Here is a 20810-nt window from a genome sequence, read left to right on the forward strand (position 1 = left end):
TCTATGAGCACCTCATAGAATATGTGTAGATATCATGTTTTGAATATGAATATATTTGTGAGCATACAGAAAGAAATACAGCTAAATTTGAGGTCGATTATCTACATTATATAAAGCAAAAGGACAACTATTAATTGGTTGATATAGGGGCGTCATCAGCAATCTTCAGCTGCCGTGAGAGAAGGTGAGGAGGCACTGGCGCCGAGAAGTGGAGTGGTCTCCGTTGGAATCGAAGGGCAGCAACTTTGTTTACAAATGGGACATGTTCGTTTTCGTTTCGTAAGCCATCTGTCAATACAGGCAATATGAAATTCATGCTAGCGAGATGGAAGTGACAGATCGTTAAACCTTCAAATAAGCACACACCAAAAAGCACGGAAGAGAGAATATTTACCTTGCAAGGTAGTTTCCTGAGCTGCTGTCCATCTTCAAAGTCTTCCAAGCAAATGCAACACACTGTTGGATCGTTTTCTTTGACCACCTTCGACTCAAAGATCTTGGTCGGCAAATCCAACACTAGACGTACAGGCGCTATTTCGTGTCTCCTTCGACAAAAGACCCTGTACGAATATAAAGCAAAGAGAGCGAGCATGACGACTGCAGGTGACAAGATCGTTACTATGATTATTTCCAGGATTGGCATATCGAGTTCATTCGGATATAATATTATAGGAAGACTAGATAGTCGTGGCATGCCCTCGTCCATGCCAGAGGCCTGGAAATACAGATCCCGATAGACCCATTGAGTGACAAAGACGGAGGGAATTTGTATGTCACTCAATTCTCCACTGCCTGCGTACATAGTAACAAGTCCGCCATGTCCTATATTATCCCCACAAACAAGTCCTTTTGCTCCCGATGCCTGAGCTGCTCGAGTCTTTTCGAGAAAGTTACAAGCCCCTCTAAGTATAGTCGTGTGTCAGAGTCTTGTGAAACACGACAACCAAGCGAACGGTATAACGAATGATACTACATTAACGATGGTCACTACCTTGAAACTAGTAGTATATAGTCAGTAGAATTGTCTGGAAGCTGGACCTTGGAACAACCAGTTGCCAGATTTTGAGGATGTAGGGAAGCGACAGGAATCAAGTGTCCTCGTAATCCGTCAGATGGTATAAATGGGCCATATGCTGCAAGTCGGTCCTAAACAAAATGTCATGACTTAAGTGTGGAATCATTGCAAACCCTCACAAATGTCACAATGTCGTGTTTTCGATGCCGATGACGACGAAACAAGAGAGAAAGCTTACCGTGTAAGTCTCATTTGAAGCAACTACTAGTACTCTAGCATGGGTCTGCGCTGCTGTCCACCACATCATCAATAATAAGACGCAGGCAAAGCTTGCCATTTTCTGATCACGTTAAGTGAATCGTCAAAGTGGGAAAGCTCTTTTCCTATAAAGTCTGCGTATCATGCAAAAGACGAATATATATGCGCAGTCCCGTTCTCGTGCTCCTTGTCTTGCGCTAGTCACTCGCAGGTTCTTGGGGTTTTTGGTGTTTGGTCATGGGAGTCGCTCATACGGTTTCATAGACTAAGTCGAACTTCGGGGTGTTGGCGACACGTTGTTGATAATAGTTTGGTGGTTTGATACTTTGAAAATGATATTTCCGTTATCATAATTCACGGGAGTAGAGACATGACACGTGAAATATATTGCTGGAAAAAATACAGGTAAGTTGTCTTTCTACCAATCTACTTGATACGCTTCCACGCGCCAGACACAATTTTGTAAAGTGCAAGATTTGGCAGAGGCAGCATCTTCCTCAAACTCACTCCAATCGCGAGATCAAACCAATAGCGTGAACATACACTCCACAGGAAGATCACTATCTTCACTGCAGTAGGAGCTATCATATATCTATCGACTGGCCAGTGTAGCCTATATTGGAAACAGCGTTTGACAAGTTGTCGACAATGAGCTGCTTGGTCCCATTAATTCCATGATTAATTGATGGCGTCGCTTACCGTAAAACCTCCTCCATCTTCTTTACTACCACTTCCGAATCAAGCGTACCAGGTGCCGTTAGGACTTCCTTTTGCAGTTGTCCATATCCTGTGAAACGGGAGGTTACAACCTTTCTGTCGTTTGGCTTGTCTGCGGAAACGAAACTCTGAGCATACCTTGAGCGATTTTGAGCCCGTAAGCAGCCTGAACATCTGGACTTGTAGATAAGAAGTACTTCATGTGTTTTGCATCTTAAAAAATGAGAAGCTCTTTAGTGTTGCATATTTCATGTGAGATCAAACTTTTGGCAACACATACGGAAATCAGTCTTCATGACAAGAGGCGTCTTAGCATAGAATGGCTCCATCATTGAGACTGCGATTCCGAAAGGTGCGAGCTCAACTCGGGAAGCATCGCACATGGCTTCAACAGCGTGCTTTGTACTAGCATACAGCCCTACGAGACAACATATTTGTAAATAGATGCCGGAGTCAAGCTTGAATAGCCAGCCTGGACGTACCTAATGGAGAGCTTGCAATTTTGCCAGCGACAGAAGCAAGAACAATAACACGTGCTGGATGGCTGTGAGCAGCAGCGTACTTTCGTAAAGCAGGAGCAAAAGTATTCATTGTCCTCATTACTCCAAATACGTTAATGTCAAACATGAGTTTTGCTTCATCTACAGACGTCCACTCGATAACAGACCCAATTTCTATGCCTGCGTTTGGTATGACTGCGAAGACTCCTTCCGGGTGTTCCTTATCGATTATATTCCTTGCCTGTACGAAATCCTGATCCTTGCATACATCCCATTTGAGAGCACGGATTCCTTTCTGACTCAAATCACTTATTCCTACAATCAGACAAAGCTGTGTGTGTCAGCAAGTGAAGCGAGTCTTGTCTATTCAGTACTCAAGGATTGCAGACTGCGTAGGATCCGAGCTTCGCGACTTGATCAGATTGATGAGTTCTTGACATCAACGTGGAAACAACCGTCAAGATCACCACACTTTGAACAAAGAGGTGTATAAACACATGCCTTCGTTTGTGATGCAGCCCGCATAGACGACCATTCCAGCAGCAGAGCATCTTAGAGCCAATTCATTTCCAAAACTGAGACAAGATAAGAACATTCACGCGGTTAACGTTAACGAACTGGGTTGAAAAACGAGGCTTTAAAATTGATGACGGTTTTCAAGCTACTTGCCCAGAATCGCAGCCAGTGATAACAACTACAGCTCCTTGTAGATCTTCGTTCGATAATGTGGAGATCCGGCTACCCATTTTGATCAAGTAATGTGTTCAACTGGTCTGAATGTTTGATGTTCGAGTTGTTAGTTGTGTGCTGTTGTGTGCACGGATTCAGCTAGGACGTTCGGTCACAATCAATACTGATTTGGCCATGAAGTAATGCGAAATATACATATAAGTCCAATTGACGCGTCGAAACACTCTCCAGAGTACTGTTTCTGGTCAACGGCGGATTCTCGACCGCAAACTCTCTATTTTGATAACGAGAACAGAGGTGACAGTGAAGACTGATATGTGCACTGGAGCCTAGTATTTATAATGGACGCTTGGAGAACAGCAGAACTTGAGGTACTTCAAGCTGGAGCACTGACAGGAAGAGTCAATCAATCGAGGAGTCTATACTGGAAGGTATTGAATCAGAACAGTCTGCTCTATTGATCTACCACCTTGAGATCCGTATATATACTATGTATTCTAACACGGAAACTTCGTCTCCGTCACGGTCTATCGCAGATATTCTTGGGGTTTCTTCCGTGTCGAAACGTCGATGCATGGCCAAATCTACATTCTCATGAGCGTACTCAGTATGATCAACTGAGATCCAAGTATATCTTTGATCCCGCTACTGCTGCCCAGGGTGCTCGTGACTGGAGTCTGAATAATCCCTTGTCTTTGGACGAAGAGGTTTGGAGCTGTTTGCTGACATTGAAATTGTTGTTGTTTGATCAACTCAACTCAAGCATCCAATTATAGAGTCCATGGAAGCAGTATTTTGAAGACGTGGAGCTGCAGAAAGTGATTCGCCAAGATGTCGAGAGAACGTAAGAGCACACGCTTCGACATTCACAATACACTTTTCCATAACGCAACAACCACTCTTGGCTCAGATTTCCCGATCAAGCTTTCTTTCGTGCTGAAACTGTACAGAACATGATGACGGACATCCTCTTCATATGGTGTAAACTGAATCCCGACGTGTCTTATCGACAAGGAATGCACGAGATACTGGCCCCAGTTCTTATGGTCGTGCATCAAGATCGTCTAGTGGAATACGAGTAGGTCTTTTGAAAATATCGCTTTCAATTAGACCTGCTTTCACTGACACCCTGACTTGTAAATAGTTCAGATCCCATCAAACTGGCAGTATTTAGTCCTGTTCACGTGGAACACGATTCTTGGGTCTTGTTTGACAGGATAATGAAGTCTGCCAAGATATGGTATGACACGGGTGAAGATGGTGATCCTCGTCGAGTCTCGTCAAATTCAAGAATGTCAAGTTCAAAGTATTCAGATCGAACATCCGCCCAGGTCAATGGTTCATTTTCGCTTGGTGTAACCCTGTTCGCGCTCATACTAAATCTGACTTTGTAGGCAAGAAAAGTCATTCCTGTGGTCGCAGTATGTAAACGCATTCAAGGAGACTTGTTACGAGCTACAGATTTTGATTTGTGCTTCCATTTGGAACGAGTTGGCGTAGAACCTCAGCTTTATGGCATGTAAGGACTTCGCATGATCATTTCATTTTCACTCGAACGAGATATCGCTCATACTTTCCGTTCCAAATAGCCGATGGTTGAGGTTGCTATTCGGACGAGAGTTTCCATTCTCAGAGTTACTAGTATTATGGGATGGTATCTTTGCGGATGGGCCATCTTTGGGTCTAGCGGAATGGATTTGTGTTGCTTTGCTAGTAGCTGCCAGACGTGAAGGTATCATCGTAGCGACATTCTGTTTTTTTTTCGCCCTTTGCCAACCTCGGCGTATTAATCTAGTGTTGGGCCAAGACTTTTCGATGGTCTTGCACAAGCTAATGAGGCCGCCATCAAGCGATAATTCCAATGTGTCTGCTGTCTTCTTCCTGAATAGCGCTCGAACACTTCGTACTCGATACACTCAAACCCGACCTGTTACCACATCAAACGAATCTCCTCGTCGATCATCAGCCACGACTAGTAATAGTAATATACCATCCTCACCTTCAGCAATAGACTCAGATGTTGGTAATAATAATACTGGTAATCTGACGCCATCGCAACCGAAACGACGAGCGGGACCTGCACCATGGGCAACTCCCATTCAGGGCACTCCTAATAGTATAAATTTGAAACCTCCTACTTTGAATGGTGCTACTCCTACTGCTGGAACATCCACTCTGACCACTCCCGCCTCGTCGTCATCATCTTTATCGGAAACATCCAAGGAAGCCTCATCAGATAAATCTCCCAAACCACCAACTGCCGCTGACACAGTAATTAATTCAACTCCCATTGCATCAAATGTCGCTGCTGGTGCAGATACCAAACCAGTTGAACCGCCGACAAGTATAACAGCACGACCTAATGGATTCTTAGCTGATGAGGCCAGAGCTCGCGAAAGGCTAGCACAACTAGAACGTGAACGGGAGGTTATAGAGCAGCGAGATTCTAAACTTATATGGAATCTGAAAGAACATGTAGCTACATTGACGAGTTCCTTGTTGGGACAGTCAGCTACGCCGGAAGTGCTTGACGCATTACAAGGATTGAGGAGCGTCATTGCTGATCTAGGTGGTGATCCGTTTGCTGTAAATGATCCTGTATCGACGGATTTCGTAAATCGTAGTGTAGTCGAGACACAGCATGGTGATGATTCACCTAAAATACCAGCCAAGCCAGTAAAATACCATACGAAAACCAGCACAGAAGAAATCGTGGATGCTATAGACGATTTTTTGTCTTCGGCCGATACTCCATCAACAAGATCAACATCACCATCCAAGTCTGAACTTCGATCGTCACCATCTATGCCTTCAAATGCATCACCATCTATGCCTTATGCTACATCACTAAATCCTGACAGTCTACCACCTTTAGCTCCTTCAACAATACCGATACAGCCGCATGACGATACATGGGCATCCGAGAAACCATTACTCGGAAAGATGTCTACTCCTAATATAACAGCAGATATACCATCGGGCATAGAACAGGATCCATGGGGCTCTCCTCAGTCGAATAGCAATAGTCCAGCAGTCGAGGCGATGATGAAAGGACTGTCTCGAATGTCACCGTCACGATCAACTGCACGTAATAACCACGAAGACGAAGATGATGATCCGAATGATGTGCAAAGGATGTTCGCAATGACGAGAGAATACCCACACACGAATAGGTCATCACTTGTCAGAACACCATCTCCGACGTCAAAGTTTTTTGATAGTGTGTTGTCGACTGTATCGACTGCAGTATCAAACGGTGTGTCATCTGCTACCGCTGGGATTAATGCCTTGACTCAGGCCGTTGAGAACAGTAATATGAAGGCTAGAGATCCGTTTGGTGTTGGTACTGTGGGTGGCTCAGAGACCAGAAGGACTCTGCAGCCGACTGAACGAGGTCCATTATAGTAACTTATGGTCATTGTAGTCTTCCTTAGAAATGTAGATCATGGTAAATTACAACATATATATATTTCACTTTGCACCTCAGCTCTATATGAGTTTGTGTGTGTGACGCTGTTCAAAGTAGGTGTGTAAGCCTTGAGGCATTTCTGCAGATGGAATCCTCTTCTTTTCTCCGTTGTATTGTCCGTGGTTTCAGGAGAAAAAGAACATTCTCATACTGTATAAAAGAAGAATTTTCCTCTTGGACCAAGTCGTTTGTTATACCAGTGTCTTTTACCATATCTCTCAAACGTACGTTTTAAATATTCTCGCCAAAAAATAGTATCCAAGACGAGAAGTAGGCTTTTTTCAAGTGAATCTATTCTACAAGTTACAAGTAGAATATGTGGGCACCAATCCTCTCGCTCAGTATCCATGGTCGATCTTGTTTTCCTTTTCGAATTTGAGATCCTTGATGTCAAAGTGGTGAGGTTCCTTGTATTCAAGTTTGCTTTCACATTCACATTCGACTGGGACTATTTGAAGAAAATATGAGATTTTTGAGACGTGGCATTCGTTGGAGATCATTGTAAGTTGCCTGGACAGTCACTGTATACATACTGGTGATGTAGATGACCTTGTAGTGGGCAGGGCAAGTAATGTGCTTGGCGTATACACCTTCATGGCCTAGTTCGAAGCCATCTAAAGAGTTCGGCAAAAAAAAATCGTCAAGTCGAGTAGTGTAAAATTTGACAACATTAGAGTAACGGTCGTCCGCAAAGAGTAGTAGAAATCAAAGACGGACCTTGGTAAAAGTTCTTGCCATGGTGTCCCTTGCCATAGAATTCTTGTTCATAGCCATCGTGGCTGTCAAAGTCACCATAGAATTCTTCATACCCGCCATACTTCTTGCCATAGCCGAGACCCTTTCCATAGGAGTCTCGTCCATATCCATCGTAGTTTCGTTCATAGCCATCTCTGCCACCATAGTAGCCCTTGTGGTCACCATCGTAGTAGTCTTCAAAGATTTCCTTCTTGACGACTTCAACGACTTTGCCGTCGTTGTATCCATTCTTGTATCCGCCGTCAAAGGCGGGAGCAGCAAGGACTGAGGTAGCAGCAAGTAGAGCGATGGCAATCTGTGATTTAGAAACGAGGTGGCAAATGTTTGTCAGTATTTTTGTCCTGATTTGTGAAATCAAGAGAGAATTCAAACAGAGAGACAACGATGGAGCCCTACTGACCTTGGATAGCATGATGTCTTCGCGGTGAGTTGTAATTACAGGATTGATTTGGGATGTGAGTGCTTCGTTGTGGACTGTAGAGGGAACAGCATGGCGTTTAAGAGGGATGCGAGATGTCGATTTTGAAGTCGGCAGTGTGATCTTGAAGTCGGCTGCAATTTCAAAATTGAATTTACAACCGGCAACGTCAATAGTTGGGTGGGAGGAAATTGGTGAAATAGTGGATCGAAAAGGACGCGTTCATCTATATACAGCACATAGAGCCGATATCCTCTTTCTCAGGAGAATCACACTACTACAAGTCAAACCGTTCAAGTTGACGTGAGGTTTAAGTGCCGATGTCAACGTTTGACTTCCGATGTCAACTATGACACAAAGAGAACCTGAAAAAGAAGGCCATTTTCCTTCTTCCCGTCACACCACACAACCTTACTCTACATATCATTGAAACACTCAAATCAAGGAGAAGAGAATATGTTGTCCAAGGTATGTCTACTTCATTGTTTGCCATGGATACTGGCTTCAAACAATCTCGACATTTCACTCCTCTCCAACTTCAAGCCTCAACATCCACCATAATACAATCCATATTAGATCTTTGTCACTCTATTGGCTGCTTCATCTGCCATCGTATCTGTCTCAGCGGATGCCAAGTACTATGGCGATGATGACTACTACAAGGACGACTACTACCAGGATGATGGCTTCTACAAGGATGACTACTACACGTCTCCAAAGGTCGTTGAAAAGGAGGTCATCATTGAAAAATTCTTGCCTCACGAACGTATTGAACACTATGGTCCATACGTTGAGGTCTTGGAAAAGGAAGCTGCCTTCAAGAGCATGAAATACCCTGAAGTCGTCTACCCAAAGGTTGCTCAAAAGGAAGAATGTAAAGTCAATAGTCACTGCTCTAATTATCGTGATTTATTATGCCCGAATCTTAAATTTTTCGTCGAGTCGTAACGTTCAACACATCTAAAAGTTGGCACACTTCAAACTTCATAGTCTCAGATGGCCACCTTGAAGTCAAATACCTTGAAAAATACCCACCACAACCACAGGGAGCCATCATCTTCCCTTCAGAATATGCCAAATACGAAACCCACTCTGAAGGCCCACATGGTAAGCTTGAATGTTGACTGTTGGCGGTCAGCTTAATTAATTTCCGACTTGAGTTTGACAACTTGCATCATTGATCGCCAATAGACGATTCAGCTAATTTTATCCATTTTGAATAGTTCCCCACTTCAAGCCACGAAAGATCTATGCTGATGTCTTTGAAAAGCAATTCGGTACAAACTTAGACAGTTTGCCTACAGTTTCCTTGACCTTGATTTAGTCGCCCTCAAACACTCTTCTCCACTCTTAGTCTGTCCCAAGTTTGAGAAGGTCGTCTACGTCACCATTCCTGGCAAGTGTACTTGTGAGCCAATCAACGTACACCCAAAGGTCATCAAGGCTCCAAGATTGATCCACGATGGCAAGCACTTTGACGGTCCCGATGACTACTATGGTCACGACGATGAAGTCACCACCATCAAGGAATTCAAAGAAGTCAGGATCATCAAAGAGGATGACAAGAAATGGTGGTACGTTTCGTTTGCTGCTGAAAATCTAGTACGCTTCCAGTCTCTAACTCTGGCACCTTTCCAATAGATCTGTAATTATCATCGTATGATCTATAGTAATATAGATCTCAACCTGTTACTTTGGAATAAAAGAGTCTTGATCGATATATCAGATTGTCTATTGCAATCTTTGATTTGAATGGTTCAAATTCTTGTAACGGTTCAATTCATGTAAGCACTTCCAGGCAGCCATCGTTGGAGGTATGAAATTGGTTAGAACCAATAGGAAAATAGTCCTGTGAGTTTGCTTAAATTGGGATTGTATGTCCGTAAGATCTATCAGAATGTATATACTCGCCACTGATGCTACTCACTTCTCGCGTCAAACACTTATTTGACAGACAATCAGACCTATATTGCGATCTATAACACATATTATATGAGTAATCGATTCAAAAATGTGTTTGATGATAGACACGGCAACATTGATTGAAATACAAAACACCAACAACATAGTTTCCGCAGCCTCCATAAAAGTGACGAGACCGTCACCATTTAAGTATACATACCAGTACATTAAGCTATACCCAGGTGCCAGTCAACGTGAACTATCCTTAATTCCACAAGGATCAAGCCCGCCATCATCAACAACAAGGTCCCATTTTGCAGCAATGGACCTGTTGAGCACGGAAAAGATCAGGGCTGAAGTAGAGGAATTCGAGGATTTCGTCGCAGATTATAGTAAGTTACCTCTTGCTTTCTCATCTACATTCTTGGTGCTGTATCAGCTTGACGATTTATGATGGAATGCAGTTGGTTGATTACACCTGGCTCGCTTATATGGAGAGAGTCAAGCTATTATTCATAACAATGATGATTATGATGTGTTCGTATCCTCCTTTGTATTGTCATCTGCCCTTTTATGCTCGACATTAAACAATACTGTCGTCGCAAGCTTGCTGAGTTTGAGTCTCCAGACTTGATAATGACCTGATCTTCTCTTGTTTTCTTAGCCACTCAACTTGAGAAGATACTCAAAGGACAGTTCGACGAAGAACAACGAAAGTCAGCTCGGGCTGAAATCGATGCTCAACTAGCTCCAGCTGCAGAGAGTGCAACCGCCACAACCATACGAAATGCTCTAAAAGCACCTAGTGTAAAATCGAAATTACAGTCACAGAAAGAAAAGTCGGGTGTTGTCGACTACTCTCGTTGGGAACACTTCAAGGAGGACGACGAGGACAATCAAGCCACTTCTGACATACTCGCAGAGGTCAAGGATGCTGAAAATTCAAAGGCCGCTGATATCGTATCTAGTCCTTCTAAGGGCAACAAGTGGCGAGAAGACCAGATAGAACGAGTTCAAAAGCATTCGGAAGCTTCTCGTCGAGAAGGAAACGACTTATTCAAGACTAAAAAGTATCCAGAAGCCATAGAAGCTTATAGCAAATCTGTTAGAGCACTCTTAGAACCCGAATCGATAACAGCATCTGAAAAGAAGAACGACCCATTCGACTTCTTGGAAAAGTATCGCCAACCTATAGGTAAACTACCCGTCAATCCAATGATTTATACCAATCGAGCTCTATGCTACATCAATTTGAACATGTGGAATGAAGCAGAGGCAGATTGTACTGCAGCATTAGAACTCGATCCCACAAATGTCAAAGGACTTTGGAGAAGAGTCATAGCTCGTGAAAAGCTACACAAGCTAGATAAGCTTGCTGAGTGTCTGTCTGATTTGAACGTATTACAAGACATTGTGGAAGAATATGAAAAAGCCAAGAAGGCTGGTAATAAGAACGTTATAGCTCCCGCAGTTACCTTGAAGGAAGTCACCACTTTACGATGTGGTATCGAGAAGGATTTAAATGCTGCTACAAAGTTAGACAAGGTAGCACGCAAACTCGAAGGTGATGGCATTGTAGCAGTCTTGAAAGGCATCTTAGCTTCTATCGATGAAAAAAAATTAACCACACAAGGAGCAGCTCAATCCGCATTTTCAGCTGCTTTGAAATATTTATGTCAATTAATCTCCGGGCCCGATGCTCAAAAAGCCAAAGATGCCATGCAAGTGTCAGGGTTGTTAGAGAAGTGCTCGTCTGCATCCGTGTTGAATCCAACAACCATACAACACGTAGTACCCATGCTGTTAGCTTCATGCCAAGGACATGCTGAAAACAGCAGGCTGGTAGGCAAAGAAATCGTGAATATCGTAAAGTCACTGGTACTAGGACTACCGCTACCGAACACAGCCACCCTCGTTTCAACATTAAACTTGCTTGCCATATTGACCACGGACGAAACATGCCTCAGCTCGTTTGTCAAACTAGATTTAGATTTAGGATGTAAATTCGCTGCTACAGTACTACTTTCCTTGAGAGATGAGACAGACAAGACAGTCCAGGCTGGCAAAACATACGGATTATCGCTGCTCGACGCCGCTTTCAACCAGCAGCCACGTGGCGCATCGACACTGGTACACAAATGGGGGTTAACACCAAACCTAGTGGTTCCAGCCATTGTCGTATGTATCAAAACGCATCTAGAGCCATCATGTAAACTCATCAACACAATCATCGGCCTCACTGGATTGGCATCACGAGTACTAGTAGTTGACCATCATGCTGACGCACTGTTGGACGTACTATTGGCTGAATTGAAACCGAAATCTAAAGATGTCATCAAAACTCAGCTGGTATTGGTCACTGCCCATAATATCCTAATCCATACGTCCCATTCCATAACACCCATATTGATAAAGTATTCGACTGTATCAACCGTCATTCCATACTTTAAACATCCTGACCTGTTTGCTCCAACCATGTCGATTCTATCTCGCCTACTAAAGCAAAACTCGAATCATGTCCTGAGTCAAATCGACGGATGGTGGGATGAACTTCCAATCCTCTCCATCCTGAACGATAAAGTAAATCATAAAGAGCTACGAGGTCCTGCTTTAAGAATCTTGATTGAATGGATTCGATTACAAAAGTCTAGAGTAGCAGAATGGAAGAAAACAGGTGGATTTGAATGCCTTGCAAACATCATCAAGTCGGAAATGGAGACTACGGATACACCGAGGGATGAATTTGTAGTTGGTAATGCTGCTCTTTGTGTGGGTGATTGTACTCTGACATGTGAGTGTTGTCCATGGCGATTTTAAAGCACTCTTTTGTTGTGTCCAGGATGATCTCTTACATGGATCTTTTAGCATCTCATGCTGAAACCTTCTTGAAAATGGGGGTTGTGGAAGACCTTATCAAGCTGTTGAGGATTATGAAGGATGTGTCTGCTCAACGAAACGTTGCGGTGTCTTGTGCCAAATTGTGTCAAGTCGGTGAGTCTGGTAGCTAGAGGCGCTTTAATAGGATCTAATTATCACATTTTTGATCATAGATGAAACAGGCAAAGTGTTGGATTGTGTTCGATCACTTTCTGGAATCGAGCTTTTGCATTCTTTGAGTAACAAGATAACAGTATAATAGAAAGACCACAGCTGCTCATGTAAATGTATTTTGAGATTGATTCCAATATATAGAATATTTGCTCTTCATGACTGCTACTCGCGTTTACGAAGGGGTTGAAGAATGTTCCGAATCACCTTCAATCAAGTGCGTTTCTCGTTTGAACAACGTCACATTTCGACTACGCACTTAGCAGAAATGGCATTTCAAGCTGAAACAAAAAATAATCGTATTGAAGGTATGGCTGTCACTCTTGAAATTCATTCGCAATTCAGTTGTTGCATTTTCTCATCGTGTCAGTGATACACTCTAGGATGGGGACAACATATCCTACCATCCGGTAACATCTATATAGGCAACTTTGTTGATGGCCAGTACGTGATTATCCACCTCTTCTCTTCAATACAACCTCAAACACAACTAACCGATCGTTTTGCAAATTGGACGCAATTGCAGATTTCACGGCAAGGGAACCCTCCACTTTACGAATAAGGCCAGATACGATGCATTCTGGCAGAATGGAATTGCTGTAGAGGTATGCACGTGCTGGTTGATTACTGTGCTGCGGTTTCAAACAAGCTGAATTGTGCACAAACGCAACACCAGGGAGTCTTGACTTTTGCTGATGGTCTGATATTTGAGCAAGAGAACTGGTCGTATTTGACTGAACAGGATAGACGATTCTATTCGGAACGTGTAAATGGATTCAAAACTGGTAGGTCATGGCTGGTGGTTTCCCTTTAGACTTACAACAACAAAAACGGTAATATGATACTCTGAATGCAGGTGAACCAACTCAATCACTCTCATCTCCATGAACCAATTAGCACGATCGAATTGATGATACGCTGAATACAATGCCTTGTTGTTTATATATTACAGTCTAAAACTACTTAAAAAAAGATGACACTTTTTTGTTCGACAAATTATTTTACTCACAACTGAAGCGACGGTATCAAGGCAGAATCTCCACGAGTCAAATTACCAGTCGATTCTGATGGTACCATGGTTGGAAATAATTCATCCTTGAGATTCGGTTCAAATTGTCCAACAATTTGCCAAGTTACAGTCCACGACATTGGTCCTTGTTGCTGTTGCGGTTGTGGCTGTTGTTGTACTTGCTCTGTTTCTGCTGCTTGTTCCATTGGCTCTGACGGTGGCTGCTGTTGTTGTTCCTCCTCTGCAGGCTTTTCAGCTTCGGGATGGAAGACTCCTTGTGTTGACATTACAAGGAGCATATTTTTAAGCGATTCCAAAACACCTTCATGCTACCGACACAAAAAAAGAGATGAATGAGGTCCGTAGGTCTCTTTCAGAATGTTAGCTTCGGCTACAATCCCTTACCAAATAATCAGACCCCACGGTTGCAAACTGTCCCAAATATTGCAGCAGCCGAGTCCATAAACTCGGCAGGCCTTTAGAGGTATACATTCGTTGCATCGAATGTAAAAAGATTTTACACAGTAATGCAGATGCTCGCATGCGAGTTTCATCTACACCAGGAGAATCCAATGACGCAACTTCAGGTTTGAGTAACTCATCCAGTAAAGGGAACAAAACGTCGTCGAAACATCTAGTCCATCGATCTGGCCCTGCTCCAATGTCCAGTTCCGATGAGAGAAGTGCTCGTTGTAGTAGAGTCATTGCGTATTGGCGGACTTCTCGACATGGATGATAACATTCTTGGCCGAGACCTGATAGCACTGGAAGCCAGAATTCAAACCAGGCTATGGACAAAGAAACATGGTTTGAGACGAATGCGTAAAAGAGAATAGCTGTTGCGATAGCACACCTCTCTCAGGACTACATTGAGCCTTCTCAACAAACTTCGGTATCTTGGCATGCAATTTATACAGCTTGTCCAAAGCTTTGATGGCTCGATCAATAGACTCTTGTATCAATTGGCTGGAAACAGATGTTTTGTAAGCACGATGAAACCCCAAAAAAATGTCAATAATTCGAAACTATATAGACATACGTCTTTTGAGCATTAGCAGCCGACACGTGCTGTTTACCATCACCACCTCTCTTTCCATTCACATTCCTTGGACTAGGTGCACTAGACCTATCATCAACGAATACAGTACTAGAACTTCCACTTCTACTTGGCACCATCACTCCATTATTACTATTACTCGACACATATATGCCTGCTGCGGTAACAAAAGCAATCAATAAATCTACGCATTCACCAAAGTTCTGTGGTGTCAAAATAATGTCGGGTGTATCAGGTATGAGAGCAGATGCAGCTTCAAATGCGTATTTTGATGCTTCGGGATGTGTGGATGCCATAGTCAAAAGAGATAATATTGTCTCCCATTTTGAATATCGACTAAGCAACAAAAGCGATGTTATTCGAAACTAGTGCCTTGTAGCTCAAGGAAATCGAAACAACTCACGTGAATATAGAATAATCTGTCTGAATCAAAACCAGCAATCCAGCGGTCGTATGATCAAGAACACCATACAAAGATTCAGCTGGTACAGACCGTAACAAGTCCAATGTTTGGAAGACTGTAGAAGCCATATCCTCCTATGAAAAAGAGAACAAGTTGATAAACAACTGTACGACCACAAAAAGTGCCATCATCGCTCTAATGAAGGTACCTTATGGACCAATCGACAAGCCAATCTCAACAACCCAACAACACTTCTCTCCAACATAACAGGATCAAGACCTTGCGGTGCAGCCTCCAGCACTGACGTAAAATACGACAAGGTCACTGGCCAAACCACAGACAATCGATCTCGATTCTGAATCAAGATCTTGATTAACAATTCCAGAAAGAAGATGGAAGCAGCATGATATTTCACAACAGCTGGTGTTAAAGATGATGATACTCCTGGTGGACTACCAGGTTCTGAAGGTGCAGATCTAGATTTACGAAGTGACGATATTTTTTCTGACTTGGATGCTTCAATCAGTGTCGTCACCAGAGACACTAGAGCTTCGTCTTCCAAATACCTAATACATTTTATTGCAATTGATTTGTGAGACGTAGAGCGACAAAAGGACCCAAGCTGCCAATATACTCACCGACTATCAGCAAACAAATCTTCCACACGACAGCTTCGAATGCACTCTAAAGTACATCGTTCAGCGTCAATATCCTCTGGCGTAGGCTCTGCATCTTCATCCTCATCTATATTAGGACCAGAACCAAGACTCAATAACTGAGCAAAGGTGGACAAGATACCATCTCGTCGAGATGTGGGAGCAGGTGGTCGTACGGATGGATCTTTTACCGGTATAAGTCGTGGTATGGTGATATTACCACGTACGAAATCCTCAGCTTGAATCATTGGCAGTGGTAGCAAGGAATGCAAAAAGAGGTTTCTTAAACAACCCGCAATCTAAATGTGTCAAAGAATTATATAACCCGATGGTGAGCGAAAAACACGGCCTTCTACTAGACGGAACACGGAAACAAACCAACAATCTTACACTCTTCCATCCTTCCTTGAGACAACTACCAGACTCTGCAGCCAAATTGAACATGAGGACGGCAGCAACCTGTCCTCTAAACTGCCTGCCGAATTCAACAGCCCATCGATCAACCTTCAGTTGGACTTCTCCACTATCCTCTGATGCATTCTTCGAGCCATTCAATCGACGTATGTCTCGTGGAGGTGGTAGAGTGCCTCCATCCTTTAGCAGACCAGTTATTCGTGATAATGATATGATGACATTGTCAAATACATCTGACAGGTGATAATGTGCTGCTACAAGAGCTAATTGATGGAATCCAGCCACCGCTCGTTGCAATGCGACATCGTCTTCCGCATTGTCAAGTGCTAGCGAAAAACAGCGCGGTGAGACAAAATAGCTGCAATTGAATCACGTACTATCGAATCACTATTGTCACGTACCATATCCCAAAGCAGCCACCATAGGACCATATTCCAGCATAATCATGTCACGGTCATAAATGTTTGTTTTGCATGAAATCAAGGTACCCATCTTATCAGTCTTTTTCATCAACTCCTTCCATGCATAATTGAATCCTAAGTCTCCTTCATGCTCTTCAGGCATGACTATTTCTGTGGTCTTGATTGCTTCATATATGAGTTTCTACACGCATAGTGTGAGCAATCTGGTGTTTGAGCAACTGAAACTTTCTACTATAGCTTACGAGATAGTCTGGAGAAAAGTTTTTTCCGTTATTGATTCCGCGAGAATTTCGTACAAAGTCTTCAAAGGTCATTCGGCGCTAGAGATGGGAGAAATGGGACATCAACTCATGCGATTTGAATGCACCAGTTTTTTTTGTTCATAGAGGTCTTACCCGAACTTGAGGATTATGTTGATCAGTATTCAACAAGATGACTGAATATGCCAAAACGAACGTGGCACTTTGATCCTCAATCTCGTGATCTCCAGCTCCTAATGGCACAGACGGTGATGAGCCATTGATCATCACAGTAACTAGGTATGTACTCATACCAGATACACATTCAAAATACGTTTCCGCAAATATATCCATAACTCGTTCAATCTGCTGAGCTTCTCCAGGCAGTCGAAAGCTCTCGAGCATAAACCGTAACGCTTCATCAATACGACACTAGAGCCAAAAAAAAGACGATAAGAGGGTAAACCGTGCATGACCAGCCAAAATCTTAACATACCCCTTTGAATTCAAACTGCTTGACAAAGGCCTTGAGAACTTCTACATTCGCTGGTTTACCAAAGTATTCACCCAACAGCTTCTTGTTAACACCGGGCGTAGACTTCAAGAATGTAGCAATATATTCAGGTTCAGCAGGTGTTGGTAGGAACTTGTGCTCTAACGTTTCAAACAAGAAGCAGGTGAAAAAAGTCGTCCTAGTTCCCCAGCAATTCTTACGAGAAAGAAATCAGACCCAAAACCTACCTTGCAAGAATCGTATGGCATCTTTAGGATCTTGGTTAAACCTTTGTGCACCATCCATCAAAATCTTTTTACTATTCCTTTGACTAAATAGACTTCTTGCAGTTGGTAACTTGATATAGGGAGGGCAACGAAGAGTGTGAGCACAAAACGATGTTTGGATGTCGATACGGACACTATCTTCGCAATACCTTAGATTTTATAGACGAAGTGTCAGACAAGAAAGTCTGATTACCATTCGCGGAAGACATATACCGCCTGTCTACCAAATGATGTAGAAACAGGTACAAACTTTCGAGAGCTAAAGCTTGATGTGTGCTTGTTGTTGCTGGACCACCAGGTGTCCCATCGGGGAATGAGTGCTAATAAAGCCATCAGAAAGAAATGAGATTCCTCTCAAATTAGCTCAAATTAGGTTTTGCTGAAACTTCGAACCTTGGAGAGGAAGCGAATACTCTCTTCGTAAAGACTCATCCTGCTGGACATGTTTCCGTCATAGTTTACATACAAGTCGGAAAAGAAGGTTGGTTGACGTGCCAGCTAGAAGTGCGAGTTCCGTTAGGATTATCACGCTATGGTTTTTTGTTCATACGGGCTTACTTGACCAATCGATTCCAACAAGAGCTCTCTAACTTCTCCAACCAGCAATGGGCTGGTAACCTTTGAAGTAGCTGTACCATTCGATTTAGCAGCTACTAGCGATTTACCGTCATAACCATTGATACTACTCTTTTCCGTTGTATCAGACGAGTCATTCAGAAGCTCTGTCTGCCAGTCTCCCACGTCCCACCCAACGACACCACCATCAACGCGTGCCATAACCCATTCGAGAAACCATTCTTGTTGCAATCTTAAATGCTCTCGTGAGGCGACTAGCATCGATGAAATAACTCGTAATACTAGAGATAGCAGCGTCAAAGCAGCTACTGATGGTGGCGATGTTATGGTCATATTCGTGGAGAGTAACAGCTGGAATAAGAATCGGCACAAGTCGTCGGTAATCAATTCTTTGGCTGATACTGCCAATCTCTCGTCTTCGGAATCAAACAGCTGGTCAGCGTCACCCGAATCGTGACCTGGAAACGTAGCATCCTCAGCAGGCGGTGAGTTTGGTGATGTGGGTGCTATTGGATGTGGGTTTACATGTTCTATTACTGTGACGGGTGCACCAATATCAACCAAACCTGGTTCGACCTCTCGACCAATGTCCACAGTAGCAATTCCACGGACATTGCTTGCTCTTCTTTCAGCAGAAGAAGAAGTCGATGGCTCTCCATTTTCTGCACTGGCAGTTGATGGAGTCTCTATGGGACCTCCGCTAGCTCCTGCTCCTACATTGATCACGGAGCGACCTGCTTCCATAGCAATCCTGACCATATCAGTAGAAGGCTGCCTCCTATGAGAAGCAGCTTCCGGACGACCTTGCCATCTAGCAGCTACACGAACACCACGACCAACCCATACTCCTATTGCACGACCACCAACTTCAAATGCTGTAGCAAGCAGGCCTAAAGCGACAGCTCGATGTACTGAATCTGTATGAGCGCGATTACGAGGGTCTACGAGCGTCGTCAGAACCCGTAATAGTTCTAAAATCGCAGGTAAGCCATATGGTGCGAAAGGGGTTTCATTGGTTGGTTCTACTTCTGGTGGAGGACTTGCTACGCTAGCTCGGGCTATTGCTGCTCGTTGTTGCTCCGGAGTAGGCCGATCCAAGATGATAACTTTCAGCCTGGATTTGAGGGTGACATTGTTGGAATGTGGTCTTCGAATTCTTTCAAACATACAGCAAGCCTCTACCTCTCAAACAATGCCTGTACAATCACGACCAGGGTCTGCTCAGCAGCTCTCCTCAAAAGCTCTAGTGTCGTAGCAATGGAGCGAGTCAGGGAACAAAGCATGTCTCTGTCAGCAAAGCATATGACAACGTACCACTGACACGACCTTGGAAGCACATTCCAAACGCTGCTTCAATCATCTCACATATGCCCTTGTCGTCAAGAGCATTCAAACCAGCTTCAGAGACGACACAGACTCTCAGCAATCTAAGGATCCTATCCAACACCACTTCGTCTGACACGGCATCAGTGGCTTCGAATTTGCAGTGGGTCACAGCATGGGCTAATGACGACATGGCGGATGGTAGATGAGGGCTTTTGGGATCTAATCCATCAGAGAGGAGGTTTAGCGAGTTATATTGTCAGATTGTCTGATTGCAGCCGAATGTGGCCGTACCTAGGATTCCATATGTAATGAATTTTTCCAATGAGTTGAGTGCAGCGCCCGTTATAGGACCAGTAGCATCTCCACTTCGAATGACTGCCAAGAATGGACTGAGAATGTCTCGAGGATCCAGCTCCTGAAGTTCTGTTAGGTGTGCCTCGTGTCAGCAAAGCAAACGAAACAAAATGATTCGCAGAGTTCTTAATCAATGATGGGAGACTGACCATGCACAGAGGCTAAACGCGCTTTCAGTTGCGAGAACATTTGTAACAGAGGGTGTTCCTGAAAACAATCAACGTCAGAAGATGACACCCTTTTTCACACAAACACTCGATATCCATAGGTGTCTCTCGGTGATCGTATACAATACATTCAGATCCCTCATTTCGCATTACCTGACTAGCTCCTAGCAGCTCATTACGTCCACTCGACTGCACAAACTCCATCATGGCATCCATAGTAGGTCCTCCATGAGCAGGAGCGTCCTTCCAGTAATCGAATATCGACATGGGACGCTGTTCCTCGTCGTCATGAAGGGCCTTCATTGAGCCTCCATTGTTGGAAGTGGCCGAAGCATTTGACGTAGCTATGATGCTCCAACGTTGGTTCTTTCTCATTTCGCTTGTGACTGCTACGATTTCGCCGTGGATTACGTGATACCAGGAGAGTGCTGGACGTGGTGTCATGGAAGGTAGCTGCTGATTGCTACTCGACATGTGTGAGAATGGCGTGGTTGACGGATTTGATGTTGCTGATGATGATGAGGTATCGAAAGCAGTGTATGGTGGAAGTGACGATGCTATGGAGGCCGTTGGCTTTCTACTATTATGATCTGGTGTCTGCATAATCTAAAGTATATTGAAAATACAACAGAAT

General features: G+C 43.6%; 6 protein-coding genes across 6 annotated transcripts; 4 read left to right on the top strand and 2 right to left on the bottom strand.

Moving 5' to 3' along the window:
- Nucleotides 1-130: 130 nt before the first annotated feature.
- On the bottom strand, nucleotides 131-3041 carry SmJEL517_g04289 (uncharacterized protein; the record flags this gene model as incomplete). The annotated part of the gene is made up of 10 exons (XM_031170217.1): nucleotides 131-317; nucleotides 395-456; nucleotides 527-902; nucleotides 992-1146; nucleotides 1817-1886; nucleotides 1973-2060; nucleotides 2129-2203; nucleotides 2271-2408; nucleotides 2473-2805; nucleotides 2963-3041. 10 exons carry the CDS (start codon nucleotides 3039-3041, stop codon nucleotides 131-133), a joined length of 1563 nt encoding a protein of 520 aa, XP_031023825.1.
- Nucleotides 3042-3521: 480 nt separating this feature from the next.
- Nucleotides 3522-6585, top strand: SmJEL517_g04290 (uncharacterized protein; the record flags this gene model as incomplete). Its single annotated transcript, XM_031170218.1, has 8 exons — nucleotides 3522-3611; nucleotides 3717-3887; nucleotides 3957-4024; nucleotides 4091-4258; nucleotides 4325-4511; nucleotides 4575-4699; nucleotides 4770-4912; nucleotides 4976-6585. The coding sequence occupies 8 exons, from the start codon at nucleotides 3522-3524 to the stop codon at nucleotides 6583-6585; spliced, it is 2562 nt and encodes an 853-aa protein (XP_031023798.1).
- A 1694-nt stretch (nucleotides 6586-8279) lies between these two features.
- Nucleotides 8280-9464, top strand: SmJEL517_g04291 (uncharacterized protein; the record flags this gene model as incomplete). The annotated part of the gene is made up of 5 exons (XM_031170219.1): nucleotides 8280-8291; nucleotides 8400-8697; nucleotides 8814-8930; nucleotides 9047-9100; nucleotides 9178-9464. The coding sequence occupies 5 exons, from the start codon at nucleotides 8280-8282 to the stop codon at nucleotides 9462-9464; spliced, it is 768 nt and encodes a 255-aa protein (XP_031023799.1).
- A 583-nt stretch (nucleotides 9465-10047) lies between these two features.
- Nucleotides 10048-12861, top strand: SmJEL517_g04292 (uncharacterized protein; the record flags this gene model as incomplete). The annotated part of the gene is made up of 4 exons (XM_031170220.1): nucleotides 10048-10117; nucleotides 10390-12516; nucleotides 12591-12716; nucleotides 12776-12861. The coding sequence occupies 4 exons, from the start codon at nucleotides 10048-10050 to the stop codon at nucleotides 12859-12861; spliced, it is 2409 nt and encodes an 802-aa protein (XP_031023796.1).
- Nucleotides 12862-13041: 180 nt separating this feature from the next.
- Nucleotides 13042-13661, top strand: SmJEL517_g04293 (uncharacterized protein; the record flags this gene model as incomplete). The annotated part of the gene is made up of 5 exons (XM_031170221.1): nucleotides 13042-13081; nucleotides 13157-13217; nucleotides 13300-13378; nucleotides 13450-13558; nucleotides 13630-13661. 5 exons carry the CDS (start codon nucleotides 13042-13044, stop codon nucleotides 13659-13661), a joined length of 321 nt encoding a protein of 106 aa, XP_031023797.1.
- A 117-nt stretch (nucleotides 13662-13778) lies between these two features.
- On the bottom strand, nucleotides 13779-20779 carry SmJEL517_g04294 (uncharacterized protein; the record flags this gene model as incomplete). Its single annotated transcript, XM_031170222.1, has 21 exons — nucleotides 13779-14111; nucleotides 14188-14570; nucleotides 14636-14748; nucleotides 14822-15175; nucleotides 15243-15376; nucleotides 15451-15808; nucleotides 15881-16197; nucleotides 16289-16638; nucleotides 16714-16915; nucleotides 16977-17054; nucleotides 17130-17405; nucleotides 17470-17627; nucleotides 17715-17823; nucleotides 17903-18073; nucleotides 18147-18251; nucleotides 18312-19443; nucleotides 19512-19572; nucleotides 19644-19874; nucleotides 19947-20078; nucleotides 20159-20216; nucleotides 20330-20779. 21 exons carry the CDS (start codon nucleotides 20777-20779, stop codon nucleotides 13779-13781), a joined length of 5505 nt encoding a protein of 1834 aa, XP_031023794.1.
- Nucleotides 20780-20810: the final 31 nt, after the last annotated feature.

This window comes from Synchytrium microbalum (genome assembly GCF_006535985.1).
Source record: "Synchytrium microbalum strain JEL517 chromosome Unknown SmJEL517_scf0028, whole genome shotgun sequence".
In the NCBI taxonomy this organism is placed as follows: Eukaryota; Fungi; Chytridiomycota; class Chytridiomycetes; order Synchytriales; family Synchytriaceae; genus Synchytrium; species Synchytrium microbalum.